The 18,556-nt window shown below is 56.4% G+C and overlaps 1 protein-coding gene across 5 annotated transcripts in view; it reads right to left on the bottom strand.

The window, feature by feature from the left end:
• LHPP (phospholysine phosphohistidine inorganic pyrophosphate phosphatase) overlaps nucleotides 1–18,556 on the bottom strand; it is a 117,521-nt gene that overhangs the window by 98,552 nt on the left and 413 nt on the right. For all 5 annotated transcript variants that reach the window (XM_029932752.1, XM_029932753.1, XM_029932755.1 and 2 more), the window contains exon 2: nucleotides 1,676–1,863. In XM_029932752.1, the coding sequence (XP_029788612.1) occupies nucleotides 1,676–1,863 (188 nt within the window). The remainder of the gene's footprint in view (nucleotides 1–1,675; nucleotides 1,864–18,556) is intronic.

Genomic DNA, 18,556 nt, shown 5'->3' with positions numbered 1-18,556 from the left:
CCTCCCCCTCTCATGCTCAGTCTCTCTCTGTATCAAAAATAAATAAAAACATTAAAAATTTAAAAAAAAAAAGTTTGTAATAGGGGCGCCTGGGTGGCTCAGTTGGTTAAGCGTCCGACTTCGGCTCAGGTCATGATCTCATGGTTTGTGGGTTTGAGCCCCGCATTGGGCTCTGTGCTGAGAGCTAGCTCAGAGCCTGGAGCCTGCTTCGGATTCTGGGTCTCCCTCTCTCTCTGACCCTCCCCTGCTCGTGCTGTCTCTCTCTGTCTCTCAAAAATAAAAAACATTTAAAAATTTAAAAAATAACAAAATTTCATAATAAGATGCTGGCAGGGCAGGGGGTGGGTGAGAGGGGAGGAATTCATCAACAAGAAAACATGGAAAAAGATTCAACGTCCGAAAACCCAGGCATATTTATGGAGAACAGAGGCAGGCCTGCCTCCGAAGGGGGGAATCCGGCGGCCCCTCCAGCCTGTACAAGCTCTGACACCTGCTTGTTTTTGCGCCTTAAGAGGCAAACGCTGCTCTCCCCCCTCCCTCCCTGCTCATTCCACCCCCAACCCTCCTTGTGCTCCAGCAGCAGGGATTTTCTTTCTTAAGCTGTTCTTTCTTCGAGGACCTGTTCTAAAGGCCCTGGCGGTGATCCCAGATCACAGAGGAAGGATTCTGAGAAACAGGGTTTCGAAAGACTGGGCACATCATCCTTGACCAGCACCAGAGCCATGGATCTGACACTCGGGCTTTTCAGGGAGCACCTCAGCCTCTGGGGGTCCCCTACTCCTGCCGGGAGGCAGAAAAGTACGCTCTGACCGGTAGTCTGTAAATAAAAATACCAAGCACAGGGGAAGCAAGAGGGCTCAGTGCATCGACAAGAAAGTGTCCTGAATTCTGAAGCACTGCTTATGTTTCTTCTTTTTAAATATTCAGAAGGTACCAGATACTATGGCTCCTTCCACTTCTTTCCAGAAAAACTCGGCCCCGAGGGTCAAAGGGGCCATGTCCTTGTACTTAGACTAAGACTGGGGGGCGCCTGGGCGGCTCAGTCGGTTGAGCGGCCGGCTTCGGCTCAGGTCATGATCTCACGGTTGTGGGTTCGAGCCCCGCGTCGGGCTCTGTGCTGACAGCTAGCTCAGAGCCTGGGAGCTTGCTTCAGATTCTGTGTCTCCCTCTCTCTGGCCCTCTCCTGCTCGCGCTGTCTCTCTCTGTCCCTCAAAAATAAATAAAAGCCATTAAAAAAAAAGATTGGGCTGTAAACCTTGTGCCATCTGCCAGAGACAGGGCCGTTTCTCACAAATAGAGCTTAAGCTCGGGGGTGGGGCGGGGGAGGCGGCGGGTGGGGGGTGGGCTTCAATCCAGCCCTCCTTCTCCCCACCCCCACAAACCCTTGAAGCTAGAATGTGGCCCCTGCGACAATTCCCTGCGCCCTTGGTCCCTTCTAGATGAGAGAGAGCAGACTCGGGATTTCCCTCTGCGGGGCCATGTGGGACCTGCCCCTAGTGATGCTCAGGCACCAGGCGGCGGGGACAGAAGGGGCCTGGTCCCCGGCACGAGGCCCACGCGGTTTCTGCCTCACAGGCCCCGAGTGCCAGCGGCAGGAGCACATTTCTCCAAGGACGTGGGCCCAGGTGAGAGGGCCGCCCCCCACCCCTGCCAGGCCCCAGCCCCGCAGGCCTACCGTCAGAGACGAGCAGGTGTGGCCGCAGGCCTCGCTCCTTCAGGACCAGACAGGCGGCCGGCGCCGGGGAGGTCACCTCGCCCTCAGAGATGTCGAAACCCATGTGCCGCAGGAGCCCCACCAGGTCCTTCCGCGACACCTGGGACTCGTTGGTGCAGAACCTCACCTTCAGCTGGGACCGCTTCAGTCTGGAAGTGGGCACAGGACGGGCAGAGGGTAGCGTCAGCGCTCGGAGCCATGGCCTCTGGGGAGGGGGGTGCTGGCTGGCGCTTCCCAAGGGCAGTTGGGACCCTCCTCGCAGGCCGGGCCACCGCGGCTCCCAGAGACAGGCCTCGGCTGACCTGAGGTCAGGATGGGGACGCCGAGCTAGGGCCGACTCTTTCCAGGGAGCCCCAATGGGCCCCACAACCTCCCTTCCATCCGCACTGAGCTTGGTGCCTGGGCCACGTCCCCACCTCTTCATCAGAGACGCTTCTCCACACCCTCCACCCGGGACACATTTCCTCCGCTCCTTCTATGTGGGACACGTCCCACTCCCTCTGCCTAGGGCTCCCCGGGACGTATCTCCTCCACTCCCCCCACCTGGGACACATCCCTGTTCCCCCTCCTGGCACCTGTCCCTACTCTGGACACATCTCCACTCCTTCCGCCTGAGGCACGTTGCCTCTCTACCTGTGCCAATTCGCCCACCTTCCGAGACCCCCTGGAGATGCCCCTCCCCCACACCGTCCCACCCGCCTGGCTTAGAGACCACCTATGAGCATCCAAGGCCACTTCTCTGCACCCTCCCATCGCGGTGAGCAAGCCCACTTGTCATGTGAGCTGCGTGTGCCTAATTAACTCGGGGTCCATATTTGCCCTAAGTGCAAAGGCTGAGGGGCCAAGCTCAGGTATGTCTTCTCATTGCTGCCACTGAAAAAAGGTTTGCGAGACAGTCATCAGGGACACAGGCGATCCCGGGACGGACAGGCAGGACACAGGGACCCCCTGCAAGCCTAGGGTTAACTGGACGTGACCCTGAGATGTGGCAGAAGGCCCGCAGCACCCACACCCCTCCTTTCCGAGCTCCCAGGACACCTGCTACATCTTGGCTGCACTTGGCCTCTCGGATGCAAAGCCACGAAGCAGATGCGTAAAGAGGTCCCACAACCTCCCACCAGGCTGTGGAGCGCCTGCCGAGTGCCCGGCTGGGCCGCTGCACAGGACTGTAACCTGCACCACAGACAGGCTCCCAGATCTCCTGGGGCCACTCTGGCGGGTGGGAGGGAAACCGGGCAGAGGAAGGGGGATTTGTGATTTGCAAACAGAAAGGCGCTCCGAAGCACAGGATGAAGAAGCAGAGGGAGGCCAGGGCGGGTGGGGAGACACTCAGCAGCTGAGGCCAGAAGGGAGAACAGGGCAAGGAGGCAAAGGCACAGTGCCCGGCACAGGGAAGGAGAGGACGCTGGCGTGGCTGTCCACGAGCCAGGGGCAGGAGCTCACGCGGACCCTGGCCCAGAGCCCACAGCCCTCTGGGGACAAGCCGCGGCAGGGACAAAGGAGTTGCCCTGCTCAGCACTGTGGGGTCGTGGAGACACCGGGCCACAGTCGGGAGGCCTGGGAAACCCCTAGTAAACTCAACCGGGCCCACGAATCGCCACCCAGCGCCCCTCCTAAGCAGATCTAAAATGCACGCACGCCAGTGGTCTCTGAACGTGCAGGAATTCATCCTTCCTTTTCAGCCACCCTTCCAAGTTTTACATTTTTTGTAATAGATATGATACATTTAATCCAGTGTTAAGGACATAACTCAGCATTTGTTATTTATACGTGTTTAAACATATACATGTTGGTTTATTCGTGTGCGAGAGAGGGGCTCCCATCGTGTGCTTATGGACGGCCCTAGGTGCAGACGCACACACAGAGACTGGACCCAGGGACTCAGAACGACAGACGTGAAGTCAACCTCCGTGTGGGCAAATAAGTGAGACCCAACGAAAAATGCTACTCGGCCCCGAGCGGAGCAGGCACACTCTTTATGCCGCTTGATGAAGGAGGACATTCGAGTCTCAGAAAGTTCAAGTACTTTCTGCTCCTCTTCGTGGACCTGAGACTCTGGGGACATGGACTAATTCCTACTTGAGCCCAACGTGGATCCTGGAACTGATGTGGAGTCGGAACGGGAAGCACACCCACGGTGGCTACCCGACAAAGCCAAAGGGGGTCCAGAGGACAGAAAGGTCTTGTCCCAGGTCTCAGAGAAGAGCCACGTCCAACTAGAATCTCTTACAGCACAGACAAGCTGGCCAGGGAAGGGTGGGCAGAGCCCAGGGGATGGAGGAGCCTGCCCTGCCCTCCTAGGACTTAGGTGTCAGAACCTTCTAGCAACCTTGGGCATATGGAAGCTGAGCCAGAAAACGAAGCTGGAGAGGAGGCTCGCTGAGTGGGCAGGGAAGCCTCAGGCAATCTACCCCATCCTGGGGTAGAGGGAGCTCCCCATGCAACACTCCTTAGTGATGACAGAGTTGGGGAAAAGGTGACATGTCTGTCCAATGTCCCCTGCTACGCCCTGTGTGACACTGCCCTCGTGCTCCCTATCTGAATTTTTCTTTCTTTATAGCACGAGCCAGTATCTCCAGTCACCCGATTTATATCTTTGTTTATTGTCTCTCTCTCTCTCTCTCTCTCTCTCTCTCTCTCTGCCTCTCTCTCCCTCTCTCTCTCTCTCTCTCTCTCTCTCTCTCTCAGGCCTATGCGCTCCCCGAGACCAGCAATGACATCTGGTCTGTTCTCCGCGGCATCCCCGGTGCGTCACACAGGGCTGGGCACAGGGCAGGCTCACCATACACATCTGCTGAATGACTCAGTGATGGCAAATCCCAATGACGGCCGGTGAGAGGGACCCTTCCTCAGTACGCTCACTGCCTCCCCCAAGGGGGTCCTGAGCCTGCGGGTCCCTCACAAGCCCCGTTGGAAACGCAGGATTCAGCGGTGAGAACACGTGTCCCCACATTAGGAGGAACCTCCCGACCGTCCAGGCACTGGGGCTGCCAGGCGCCGCCTCGCCAGACCCACCCGCAGACCCACCGACGACAGAGCGGATGCGCACCGAGAAGCCGGCGGTGCCTCAGTCCTTCCTTAATATTTGTCTTTCCTAATCAGAGGGTTATGAATTATCAATTACGCATAGTGGTTAACTGCCCTTCATGAAGACAGCTTTTGTATTTTCAAATTAGTTGGTTAATATATTGTAACTAATAGCATCACCTTGTGCATTATGGACAGATCTTCGTTGATTGGCGTCAGGGATGTGATTCGCACCCAAGTTAATGGAGCAGTTGGGTGAAGAAGGGCGGGGGTGTCGGGGGACTAATTACCGTTAATGAATGAGGATGTGACCTTCTCAGAACAGTGAGCAATCGGCGTGACAGTGAGATGACGGAGCCTCACATCTGCTATTCAGAGCGCAGCTTCAGAGGTGGGTGACAAACGAGCAAATATCAGAACTCACTTCGGGACACCTCGGCCACGGCCACCGGTCCCCTTTGACATACCAACCTAAGTTCATAAAGCATGTGCGTCAGGGGCGCCTGGGCGGCCCTGTCATGAAGCGCCTGACTCTTGGTGTCGGCGCAGATCATGGTCTCGAGGTTTGTGGGTTCGAGCCCCAGGTCGGGCTCTGCACTCACAGTGCAAGGTGCCTGCTTAAGATTCTTTCTCTCCCTCTCTCTGACCCTCCCCTGCACATGCTCTCTCAAAATAAATAAATAAACGTAAAAAGGCAAAACAAAACATGTGCTTTAAAATCAAAGTGCTAGTCTTAGAATTAAAGCAGTCGGGGCGCCTGGGTGGCTCAGTCGGTTAAACCTCCAACTTCAGCTCAGGTCAGATCTCATGTTCGTGGGTTCGAGCCCCACGTCAGGCCCTGTGCTGACAGCTAGCCCAGAGCCTGGAGCCTGCTTCCGGTTCTGTGTTTCCTTCTCTCTCTGCCCCTCCCCCTCTCATGCTCTGTCTCTCTCTGTATCAAAAATAAATAAAAACATTAAAAAAATTTTAAAGAATTAAAGTAGTTGCTGAATAATCTACCACAAAATGTTTGGGAAATCTCTTCCCTGTGGGTCTTTTCATCCCTATTTCTGGCCATTTGAGAAGAGTCCCAGATCTTCTCTCTATTTCTCGAAATCACTGCAGATAATAGAAATGTGTGTTCTTATGACAGCAAGGCATGAACACAGGCAGCCCTGCCTCGGGGCTCAGTACATGTGATCCGAGGTCATCCAAAGCCACGCATTCCCCGGGCCAGGTACGCGCCGCCTGAGTGATGAGCCGAGGGACCAAAACCATTATCCCCATTCTAGAGATGAGGAAAATGGAGGCTCCGAGAAGCAGAGACCTATAAAGTCACGCAGTTTGTAAGTCACAGAGCCCACAAGCCGTCAACCGACTGCACAGTGGTGGCTACGTGGTGGTGGTAGCGTGTGCAGGCCTCTGCCTTCCAGTTGGGAAGTGCTGTGCCCAGGCGAGACCCAGCAGCCCAGCCATGTGTGTGGGGCACGCGGACAGAAAAGTGTGATGTGACAGATCACTGCTCTAGGAGAGGCCTGAATGGCCAATGCGTTGGGCTGAATTGTGTCCCCGACCCTGCAGATTCCTCTGTTGAAGCCCACAGGGCTTAATGAGGCCATACTTCCCAACAAGCGTCTGTCTCCCCGCCCCCCTCTCCCTACAGACTAACACAGCCCATGAACCAAACCCTCAGCATCTCCTGGGGGGTTGGGGGTGCTGCCAGATGTCACAGAGTTGGCCTGTGAATACAAGAGTTCCGAATGTAGGGGGAGCCCCGGCAGGCGTGGCTCCAGGCCCTCAGCTCAGGAAAGCAAAGCCACCGGGTTTCAGCCATAGGCGGGGCCTGGCTCCAGGACCCCATTATCCCCACCCCACCCCCGACCCCCAGGAACCCCTGGAACAGGGTCCTACCTCAGGGCCCCAGATCCCAGGGTGGGGCTCTGGCCAGATCGCCCTTCTGAGCCCGTGGCCACCACCTCAGCCTGCGGCCCCCTCCCCGGGAGGCCCGGGGAGCAGGACCTGCCCCCACTTCGGGCGGCCACACCAGATCTTTGAACTGACCTTTACCTCATCCCGGCAGGCCAGGACAAGCCTCTGAGTGACAGCGTCGCCGGGTACAATTACTGTGCATCACACGAGCGAGTCCCTTGCAAATCACCTCGGACCTCACCCATCTGCTGGCTGTCGGCATCTGCCGGGGGCGCTCACCCGAAAATAATGGAAACCCGCTCATTATCGGTCGGTCGCAGGTAGAGCGCTGGGGCGATTACTGGCCATCCCGACCGACCTTGGCAGAGCTCCCCGGCCCGCTGCCCTCTCCGGCCTGCCACACAGGGGCCGCGGGGGGACCACACATGGGGCAAGGAGCTGCTTGCCTCCCAACTGGGCCCGCCCTCCCCGCTCCCTCAGCCCTCCTCTCTGGCCCTCAGGGAGCTGTCACCTTCGTGTGCGACCGGGGAGGCCTCTTGCCACACAGGGTCGGCTGCCAAATCTAACTCATCATTCAAGGCCTGGCTCATGTTTCCCTTCCTCCAGGAAGCCCCCCCCCACCCCAATCCCACGCCCACGCAGGCAGAGCCCAACTTCGGCCTTGCTTTCACAGCCCTCGGAGCGTGGCGATGCCCATCTGTGGGGAGCACCTAAATAATCCAAATTCCAGAACAAATGGGCCCCCGCGGTAACGGAAGCACAGTGCTCCGGTGCCCAGGGAGCCTCAGGAAGGAAGCCCGTGCTCACAGCTAAGCCTGCCCATGGGCGACACGGCTTCTCCCCTGCTCAGCCCTGGCCCTGGTGGCTGTCTTGGTGCAGGGTCTCTAGAGGATTCCAGAGGAAAAAGCACAGTGGAGAGTGATGCACTCAGACAGGCAAACGGAGGGGCTGGGCCCACGCACAAGGGGCCGGGGTGAGTCGCTGCAGAAAAGACGTGCCCAAAAGTGTTCTGCTGCCGGCGGTGGGCCAGGTGGCCAGAGTCTGATGACCTAGGACGGGGTCCCAGCTCTGCCACCTAGTGGCTGTGGGACCTTCAGCAAGCTAGTCCTTCTGTGACTCAGTTTCCTCCTCTGTAAAATGGGGATGATAAGAGCACCTGCCTCACATGAGGAGGCTCGGACGAGACCTACAGCGTCTCAGGCTTGGTACACAGTAAGCGCTCACGCTGTGCTAGCTGCGAACGCCCGCCAGCAGCCTGTGGGCGGGGTGCTCCGGCCTTAGTCACTCCTCCGCTGCCCGCATAGGGTCTCAGAGTACACAGGGGCACTCACCCCCCCACCCCAGCCACAGCCGGGACCCCCTGCACCCCTGCGCCCACCACCCGCACCCACCTGGGCCTCTGGGGAGCATGAAGGCAGGTCCAAGGGTGCAGAGGGTCTGGGAGGCCAGGCCGATCTCCCTATCTCCATCCCCTCCACCCCCCAGCCCCAGGAGGAGAGATCTCTCCAGGCTGGAGGAGGGAGGAGGCCTCAAGCTGAGTGGGCTCCTGGCTGGCCGGCAGGTCAAACTTTTAGTGAAAAGTGAGACTGGCATGCAGAGGAATGGGTGACTTCTCTGCATCAAGAGAAAGCTGAGGGTGCTTTTTCCCAGGCTGGGATAGAGTTCTGGCCCTCTGCTGGGGCCAGGAACCTTCTCCTGAGTGATGCTGAGAAACACACCAGGAGAGGAGGGGTGGGGAGGGGCGTCCCCCCATCCTGCAGCCTGCTCTGTCCTTCAAGACATTATATGGTGGAATGGAGGGTCCCTATTACCACTAAAGGGAGCCAGCAGCAGACAGGTGAAACTCTGCCTCAGTCTCCCCAGAGAAAGGACCTTCACAACACCTCAGGGATGGTCATGAGCCAAAACGCAGGCGGCAGCACCAGGCCAAAGCCCAGGTGAACATCCGTCTCGGCCGCCCTAATGGCACTGAGATGTGACAGACCCAGGCCCTGTAGCAGGGCCCGTGCCATCTGACCTTGACACCTTCAGCTGCTTCTCTTCTGGAAAAGCCACAGAGCTTGAAGACACATTTGGAAGAACTGAATCCTACAGAGTACCTATTTGCTCTAAGGACCCAGTCTTTCACTTGTTTTTTACAGTTTATTTATTTATTTTGAGAGAGAGAGAGAGAGCAGGAGAGAACAGAGGGAGAGGGAGAGAGAGAATCCCAAGCAGGCTCTGCACTGTCAGCACAGAGCCCCATGCGGGGCTCAAACTCACAAACCATGAGATCATGACCTGAGCCGAGACCCAGAGTCAGACGCTTTACCAGCAGAGCCACCCAGGCGCCCGTCAGAACCCAATTTTTTTAAAATAGAAGGTCAAACAGGAGCCCCTGAGTGGGACAGGAACAGTTTTGCAGTAGAAAAACACAGTCATGCACGCCTACCAAGAGGTGGCCGTGCGGATTCCAGGAGGCGCCCAGCCCAACACCCCCTCATGCTCCAACGATGGGCACCAGCTGGGTGCAGGGGGCTGCCCTGTGGCCGGAGCAGCAGAAGGCCTTTGGGCCCATGAGAATAGGGTCTAGCTGCCAAGCTGGGGTCCTGCAAATGCCCTTGGAGGCATCCAAACACCAGACTCCCGGGGTCCCTGGATCCCAGCCATGAAATGGGGTAACAGGTGCCTGGTCTTCTGCTCTCCAGGACTGGGCATGCCGTGAGCCACCCCACATGACAGTGTGACCATCAGTCTAGAAACGCCGAGGGACACCAATAACAGCCTTTGCCAGTAGCCTGGGCTGGGCCCGCTGCACCTCCCTTTTCCTTCCACTCACGCCCACCCCGCGGGGAACGCCTTTCACTTAGGCTGACAGCCAGCTGCTCCCCTGCCCTACAGTCCCTCCCTAGTCTCCATCCGACATTCTGTGGTCAGCGACACACACCACTGTGTCATCAGAGTCCAGGCAAGAAATGGTCCAAAGTCTGGACAGAGAGAAGAGAGAGAACACAGCCGGGGCCTGGATGGGCCTCTCAGTCTGGATCAGCTAGCCAGTGACCTCAGGGCACAGCAAGGAGGTCAAACAGACCCTGGACAGGCTCCAAAGCCAGGGCCCTTACAAAACACGGGGTTTGCCTTCCCGGTGCCTGGCACTGCCTTGCCTGGCATCCAGCATGTTCTCTCTGACCCACCTGAGCCTCGGAGCTCAGACTAAATGGACATGCAGAGCCCACAGGCTTCAATGTACTGTTTATTAATCAACACAACTAAGAATCAAGTGCAGGGAATCCAGAAGCCAGAGGAGACCTTGCAGAGCGTTCAACCGATGGCTGAGACTGAGGTGCAGAGGGACTCGAGCGGCTCCGGGCATGTGCTGAGTTGTGGGTTCTCTGGACCACTCCCCAACCTCGGAGAGCCCGTGGTTGCCAGCCAGGCCTCCCCGAGCGGCACCAGAGGCTGGTCCGTGCCAGGAGCTGCAGCGGACAGACGCCAGGCACTCCCAGGGTGAGGGGACAGGAGGTGGCCGCCTGACTCAGAAAACAACACACCGACTGCCCCTCCGCCACCTCTGACTGTGTGGGTGAGGCTTGTGACCTGACCCTCTCCAACCTCAGTTTCTACATCTATAAAATGGGACACTAACAGTAGCTACTGATCGGGCTGTCTGGAAGAATATATTGAAAATCCATATAACTGAGCCCCTGAGTAGCTCCGTTGGTTAAGCATCTGACTCTTGAGTTCAGCTCAGGTTACGATCTCATGGTCGTGAGAGACTGAACGCCACATCGGGCTCAGCATAGAGCCTGCTTGGGATTCTCTCTCTCTCTCTCTCTCTCTCTCTTTCTCTCTCTCTCTCTCTCCCTCTCCCTAGCTTGCATGCTCTCTCTCTTTCCCTTAAAACAAAATAAAATAAAATAAAAAATAAAACAAAACAAAAAATAAAAACCATATCAGAAGCACATGGCACAAATACTGGATGAATGCCAGTGAAGATGTGGGTGGTGACAGCGCCAAACACATCCCTGGCAAGCCCAGGCTGGGGACTTCTGGGCCCTCGATACGGGCAGTCTGACAGGAAGACTGATCCCCACCGAACCAGGGCCAGGAGGGGCCAGGAGGTGAGGGAGCCCAGAGAGCACCGTTGAGAAGGAAGGCGGAGTTCAACCGGGCAAAGGGAGCTTTGGGCAAAATCCCAGGACTGACAGTCTGATGAACAATCCTGGGGTATCCGGGACAAAGGGAACCCCGATGGTAGCTACCACGGCTCCCGGGGGCTGGCCTCCAGAGCGTCTCCCAACCGCCCAAGGCAACACCCATAGGCTCACATTGAATTCTCAAGACATCTGAGAAATGGGTCACTAACCCCATTCACAGATGAGGCCCTGGGGTTCGGAGGGGCTGCGAGCCTCACCCAGGCGCGTAGCTCAGCCAGAACCCTTTAGTATGAACTGGCCTCAGGAGAATGTATACAAGTGCGGGAAATACAGCAGCTTGGGCAGCGCTGAATGATTCCATGTTGAAATCAACGCCAAGTTCAACAACTCAGACTCTTATTTGCTGAGCAACCACCTCTCCACCATCGTCTGACCCTTCAAGCAATAGCATACTCCTTTAGCTTCCACATGTGGGTCAAGCAAAATGGTGTGTACGAGAAAACACCTCACTTAACTTACCCCCCATGGCACAAGTGGGAAACTGAGGCAGAAAAAGGCTATATAACCTGCCCAAGACCGCATCACAATCACAGGACAGAGTTGGGACTCAAAACCCTCACCCACAAAAGCTGACACCTAACTTTAAAAAAATTTTTTTAAGTTTATTTATTTACTTTGAGAGAAAGACAGAGAGGAAGTGAGAGAGTGGGGGAAGGCAAAGAGAGAGAGCAAGAGCGAGCATTCCAAGCAGGCTCTGCACTCACTGTCAGTGCGGAGCCTGAGGTGGAGCTCAAACTCACGACCCTGGGATCATGACCTGAGCCAAAATCCAATGCTTAACTGAATGAGCCATCCAGGTGCCCAAACCTTTTCTTAGGTGACACATAAGAGGCAGTACCCGCCCTGGGGAGGGCGCTGGCCCCACTCTCCTTCTTCATGAGGCCGCTTTAAGCAAGGCTGAGTCTCTGAGTCCTCCTCCTGCTGGCCCCACGTCACGGAAATTGCCCTGAGCCCCACAATGGGCAGGGGTCAGGCAGGATTTGCCAATACGGCTTCCCTGTCCATGCTGGGGGAGGGGTACAGATGTTTTTGGTGAACCTCCTGAGTAACCCATGCCTCAATGACCTCGCAATCCGCGGGGGCTTCCCGCCAGAGGCAGCACTGTTGGGGGACAGCATGAACTCTGTTCCAGAACCACCAGCCTGGCTGCGCTGGCTTCCATGTGGTGGCCCTGTGCACCCCCGCTGGGATCAGAACCCAAGAACCAGCTCTTGTCCGGAGTGGTCTCACACACCCACCCAGCATCCCTCAGTTTCCCTCCATGTGGGTCAGTGGGCACGATTCTACTCTCTACCTCAGACACATGTGGGCTGTTGTGTCTCTTTTATACACATTATTCCACATTTTTTACTCATTATATACATTATTCACGTCTCACAAACTAATATCAACATGAAATAGAACTACCACATTCTTTTTTAAAAATTTTTAAATGTTTATGCATTAAAAAAATTTTTTTAACATTTATGTATTTCTGAAAGACAGAGAGACAGATCATGAGCAGGGGAGGGGCAGAGAGAGAAGGACACACAGAATCAGAAGCAGGCTCCAGGCTCTGAGCTGTCAGCATAGAGCCCAAAGTGGGGCTCAAACCCACAAACTGCTAGATCATGACCTGAGCCAAAGTCAGACCCTCAACCAACTGAGCCACCCAGGTGCCCCAAGTTTATGCATTTTTAAGAGAGGCAGAGACAAAGCACAAGCGGGGGAGGGACAGATAGAGAGGGAGATACAGAATCTGAAGCAGCTCCAGGCTCTGAGCTGTCAGCACAGAGCCCAACACGGGGCTCGAACTCACAAACCACGAGGTCGTGACCTGAGCCAAAATCCTACATTTAACCGACTGAGCCCCCCAGGCACCCCCACCACATTATTTGAATGGCCACAGAGCACTCCACTGTCCGGGTAAACTAGTTTATTTCCTCCCCTTCTCCTAATGGACAAGCAGCTTGGTCCCAGCCACACCTAGGAAATTATAAACCTAGGAACCCAGAGCCATCCACTGGCCCAGACTTCAATACTGTTATTCATTAGAACACTTTGACCATGATCACTGACTGGCTTCATAATCAGTTATAGAATTGAACAGAGAAAATATTACCTTGTCAAACATTGGTCTTTTATTTGTTTTTGGTTTTTTTAATTTAGGGGGGTTCTACCTTGGGTTTCATTTGGGCGATACTACATAAGAGCTCGGGACCTGCAGGGTCTCGGCCTCCAGTGACCCAGAAGAACTCCACCGATGAGGCGCAGGGCAGGGGGCACGGATGGTGCGATGTCAGGAAGGGGAGGCACTGTGTCTCCAAGTCCTCTGTGCTCCCAATACAGAGGGAGGAGTGTGGGAGGAAGCAGTGTCACCATGGGGGAACGCGTGGGCCATGGCCGGTGACAAGGTCTGGACTTTGCATTCCAGACAGGACGTCCTAGTGGGATTGTTAGCGAGGAGGGGGCCACTTGGGACTTTGGAAGCTGACACCGTAGAACTTACACAACCAGAACACAGCCCAGGAGAGAGTGTCGCGGTCTCCTGGCGTCATCGCTGAAGACAGAGTGGCTCCTGGTGGCTTAAACAAGCTCAAACAAGTGGCCGCCCCCTCTGATATCCCAAAGGAGCAGGTGCTAGGCCATGAGTGGGAGGATGAAATGTGGCAGCACAGGTGAGACTCCTGGCTGCCCCGAGGTCCCTCGCAATCGCTATTGCTACTCCTGGGGCCGATGCTGCCAGGGCGGCCCAGCATCGAGGAGAGCTCCGTCCTAAGGTCTGCGGGGTGGCGACCTCAGACAGGACTCCCCTGGCCCTGGCCCTGGCCCTGGCGGCTCCAATACCTGCTGGGAGGGGCCTGAGTTTTAACAGGGTCACAGGGCTTCCGGTGCACCTGGGGACTTGAGAGGCCCCCTTTGGAAGGATGGGTTGTGGGTCCAGCAGGCCTGGGTGGGAATTGCTTTATGAAGCGGCCCAGGGCCGAGGTCCGCTTCCTCCCGCTGGCCACAAAAAGGCTGGGCCGAGCAGGGCAGGGCCTGGCAGATGTGCTTTAGTGGCCTGAGACAGGATGCAGTAAATGCCCTCCTGCCTTTCACATGCAGATGTCTCCGGGGCTCTCCTTTGTGCGACCAGGGCCCCTGGGCCGGCCCCTGCAGCCCCCGCTGGGCCTGGCCCGGCCTCTGAAAGGCTCCCCTTGGGGAGCCCCACTGCCCAAGAATGGGCTCCAATAAAGGGCCTGCTGGGGGTCGGTTACAGATGTCCCATTACCGCGCCCGCCCACAAACCCTAGAGCTTGGTAAGGGGGCTCGCCAGCCCCGCAGCTCCAGGAAGGAGTCGGTGTGGCCCTCGCTCGGTTCCATCTGGGACGCTCCTGGCCCAGATGGCATCTCCAAGACCGCTGTGCACACAGCGGCCATCCTTGAGACCATGCTCACCCCCCCCACCCCCCCACCCCCGCCGCTCCCCTGGTCTCTGTCTGTCTGCAGCAGGCCTTTCTGGGTGCTGCTTACTCTGGTCTCCCATCAGGACCCTGGGCTTCCCAAGGGCAGAGACGGCTCTCTGCCTCGTTCACGGTGCAGTGTCCCGGAGCCGACAGCAGGTGTTGTAGTTTAAAAATGCTCAGAAAGCGGGGTTCCTGGGTGGCTCAGTCGGTTAAGTCTCCGACTTTGGCTCAGGTCAGATCTCACATTCGTGGGTTCGAGCCCCGCGTCGGGCTCTGTGCTGACAGCTAGCTCAGAGCCTGGAGCCTGCTTCCGGTTCTGTGTCTCCTTCTCTCTCTCTGCCCTTCCCCCTCTCATGCTCTGTCTCTGTCTGTATCAAAAATAAATAAAATATTTTTTAAAAAATGCTCAGAAAGCACTTGTGGGCGTGCGAGTGAATGAAGGAGCAAATGCACAGACAGAGAGGCAGTGTGGCGCCCGGAGGGGCACTGAGGCCTCGGGGGTCACACGGACCCAGGGGTTAACCTGGCCCAGCCACCTTTTCTATCTCTGCCAGTTCCTGAATCTCTGCGCCTCAGTCACTTTGAAAAGGGGCCCCAAATCCCTACCTCAAGGCTGGTGGTGAAGGTGGCCATGGGGTGGGGCACCTACCAGGGACATCACCCAGGACATCACATCACAAGTCTGAGCCAAACTGATGCCGTGACAGGCTTTAAGTTCCCCCTCTGATCTAGAAGGCCTAGGTTTCAGTTCCCTGAAACTAACAGGCAGTTGCACATTGCCTAGAGCAAGAGAGGCCACCTTCACAGCACCCAGTCAGGGAAGGCCAGCTACCACTCTCCACATTCCTAAGGGGGAGGCCTGCAGATGGGAACTTTAGATAGGACCCTGTGACCTAATGTTAAAGTTAACCCGATAGTCGCCGAACAAGACCCTAGGCTCGCCCTGTAATTGGTTGGTTTTAAAGGTACTCTAAATGTTGTGATTGCGTCCCGCCAAAAGTAACGAACACTCTAGACCATGTGAATGGTTAAACTCGTTGTCAATAATGTCGTATAATTATGATTGGCTCACTGTACCTGTGTCTCAATTTCCTGTAACTCCCCCTTCCCAAGCCCCGTAAAAAGCCCCTTGTTCGGGGCTCTCGGCACAGATCCACCGCGCTGGTGACATCTGTGAGCCCGAGCCCGAAATAAAGCCCTTTGCCTTTGCGTGCGTGCCTCAGTCTCCCTAGTGGTCTCTGGTCGTTGAGGATATTGTGACTTGGGCATCACACAGGCCTCTTTCAATTACTGGGGGCCGCTGTTGCTGTGGTCCACATCGTTCTGAAAAGCAGAGTCTAATGATTTTTATTTCTTTCTGTATTTTTAATGGGTTTTGTTTTGTTTTGTTTGGGGGTTTTTTGTTTGTCTGTTTGTTTTGAGAAAGAGAGGAGAGGCAGTGAGAGGGAGAGGGAGACAGAGGATCTAAACTGTAACAGTGCAGAGCCAGACGCTGGGCTCAAACCCATGAGCCCTGAGATCACGACCTGAGCCAAAGTCGGATGCTTAACTGACTGAGCCCCCGGGCGACCCAGAAAAGCAGAGTTTATACTCTTCATGTGCTCCATGTCCCCAAAACAGTGGGAACCTTTCGGAAAATCTGAGGACGCTTGTCAGTACACAGAGCCTAGGAGGAAGAGTGGGGAGCTGGCCACTCCAGGGGTCCCAGAATGGAAGGTGCCGCTGGGAACTGGTGAGGCTGGGGAGCCACCACTGGGGAGAATGGTTCCCAGGGACCTCGTCCCCTCCCCACCACACCCAACCCTCTGCAGCTGCTCACTCCAGGGACTCCCACTGAGCTCCCTAGGACATCAGAGTGAGCCCCGCCTATCAAGGAGGCCCCCCATCAAGTGCAGGGGGCAGAGCCACCACAAGGTTCCTGGCAGAGCCTGTGCTTGGCTGGGCCACCACGACACAGGGGCATCCGTATGCGCGAGGCATCCCCACGGAACGCTCCAGCGGCAGGGGGACGTTTCCTGCACCACACTCAACGACCACCGAGTGTCTGGACGCTGGACTTCGGGCATGCCCAGGGCCACCTCCAAGGAAGGCGTGCAGGGCTTCTCTGAGCCCGAGTGTGATCAGTGGGCCACTGAGGGCTGGGCACGAGAGCTGGCAGAAGAGCTGAACAGAAAAGGAATATGCAGAGAGCCAGAGGGCACCTGGTGTGGGCACTGGGCGGGCCCGGGCTCAGTGGTGCTGGGCCACAAGGGAGGTTTATCAGTGACAATCTTGTCCAGGAATCTTTATATAACTGGGAGCAAGGGTATGAGGAGGGTGCTGGGGCGGAGAAGGCCCCAGGGGAGCAGGAAGGGGGGCTGGGCACTTGGCCCTGTGGCCCGGGAGCCCAGGAGGTTTCAGAGGGATGAAGCCATTAGTTCTCCAGGCCCCTGGGCAGCCAAGCGATAAAACCTCCCAAGATAAGGAACACTCTGCCCCTCATGGAAAATCATCCCAAATGCTCCGGGGAAGGAAATCTCCCTCTCAGCTCACAAAACTGGCTCTGATGTGTTTTAAGACTCTCCTGTAGCCGTTAGGTTTATACAAAGACAGCCCAGCTACATACATCGGCCTGGGTGTAAGTAAATCCAAACCAATCCCCTCCCGGGGATGAGCGGGAAGGCGCCAGTGCAGAACCCACAGGAGGTTAGCAGGCTGTGGACCCCTCCTTCCGGCCCCACCCTGGGAACTGCACATGCATCTACGGGGCAGGCCTATGTCAGGGTAGGAGCAGGACTCAGGAGGGGCCGTTGGAACCCCTTGACCTCTCTCAATACCCACTTCTCCCGCAAAGGACTGTAAGTGTGGTCCTGGTGCAGCGGCCGGGAGTCAGGCTGATGTGGGCCTCCGCGGTCCTTGCACCATCCCAGCTGAGACCCCCTCCCCCTTCCCTACATGCCCTGAGCTGCGGTGGCTTCAGCCGGTTGGTCAAGGGGAATCACAGCCCTGGGGCTCTGGTCTCATGCTCCCTGGTGCTAGGTCCTCTTTTTTTTTTTTTAATGTTTTATTTATTTTTGATACAGAGAGACAGAGCATGAGAGGGGGAGGGGCAGAGAGAGGAGACACAGAACCGGAAGCAGGCTCCAGGCTCTGAGCTGTCAGCACAGAGCCTGATGCAGGGCTCGAACCCACGAATGTGAGATCTGACCTGAGCTGAAGTCAGAGGCTTAACCAACTGAGCCACCCAGGCGCCCCACTAGGTCTTCTTAACCCCAAAACACAGCCAGTGCCTGCTGCTCCATTCCTGCAGGTGCCTCCTCATAATGTTCTTGTCCGTGACAGAGCCAGTCTGAAGCCTTGCAGCCAAGGGACACTAAGGGAAAGGCCAGGACTTAAACCTGACTTTAGGAAATGAAGCCTCCAGTCTGTCAAGAGTCTCCCAGGTCTGGCTGCCCCTCTCATGCTCTCTTGGGGGCCACATCTCCCTTTTCTGAGTTCCTGGCCTCTCTAACACCTCCTGTTTTGCTACACAAGACAGTTTGGCTCTTGTCCAGACAGGTGGGGTGGCCTCCCTGAGAATGACAAAGAGGCTCACTTAACCGCCATCCATAGGTAGGTAAACTGAGTCCTAGTGAGGTCAGCCCACTAACCCAGGGTCCCCCCCCCCCAGCACCCCTCCCCCATAGTGCCTCTGGGAAGCCAAGTCCTGGGCAATCAGCCCTTCCTGGCTGCCAATCAAAATGATGGCAGCACTGGCCTGTCCTGCCAACCATGATGACTACAAAGTGGAAGGTCCAGGAGTGCAAACCTTGGTTCTTGCGCGGTATTCTGTGCACAAGATTTGATGGACAAGATGCCTTCCTCCTCCTCCTCTCTAAACCATGCCGGCGCATACTCATTTAAAGTTTTCTTGTAATCACAGTAACAAAAATTCAAAACAAAACAGGTGGAATCTATCTAGTGTATTTCATTTAACCTAATATATTCAAATCATTATCATTTCAACCTCGTAGTCAATGTAAAGCAACAGTGAGCTCTTTACGTTTTTGTCGATAGCTCTTGTTAATTCGGCGAGGACTGTGCACTTACAACACGTCTCAATGCGGACTAGCCCCGTTCCAAGCGCTCAGCAGCGGCAGGAAGCAAGGGGCACCCCCAGCGGACCCGGCAGTGCTCGCCAGGGCTGCGGGGCTGTGATGGGGTCCGCCCGGCTTGGGGGTCTCAGGGGCCGGGGCGGGGCCAGTGCGCCAGCCCCGCCCCCGCCCCGCCCCCCAGCAGTGCCGGAAGCCGCCGGTGGGAGCCGGCAG

This window comes from Suricata suricatta, chromosome 2 (assembly GCF_006229205.1).
Source record: "Suricata suricatta isolate VVHF042 chromosome 2, meerkat_22Aug2017_6uvM2_HiC, whole genome shotgun sequence".
NCBI classification, from domain to species: Eukaryota; Metazoa; Chordata; class Mammalia; order Carnivora; family Herpestidae; genus Suricata; species Suricata suricatta.
The sequence above is the reverse complement of the archived record's forward strand: the minus strand, read 5'-3'. Positions and strand labels throughout refer to the sequence as shown.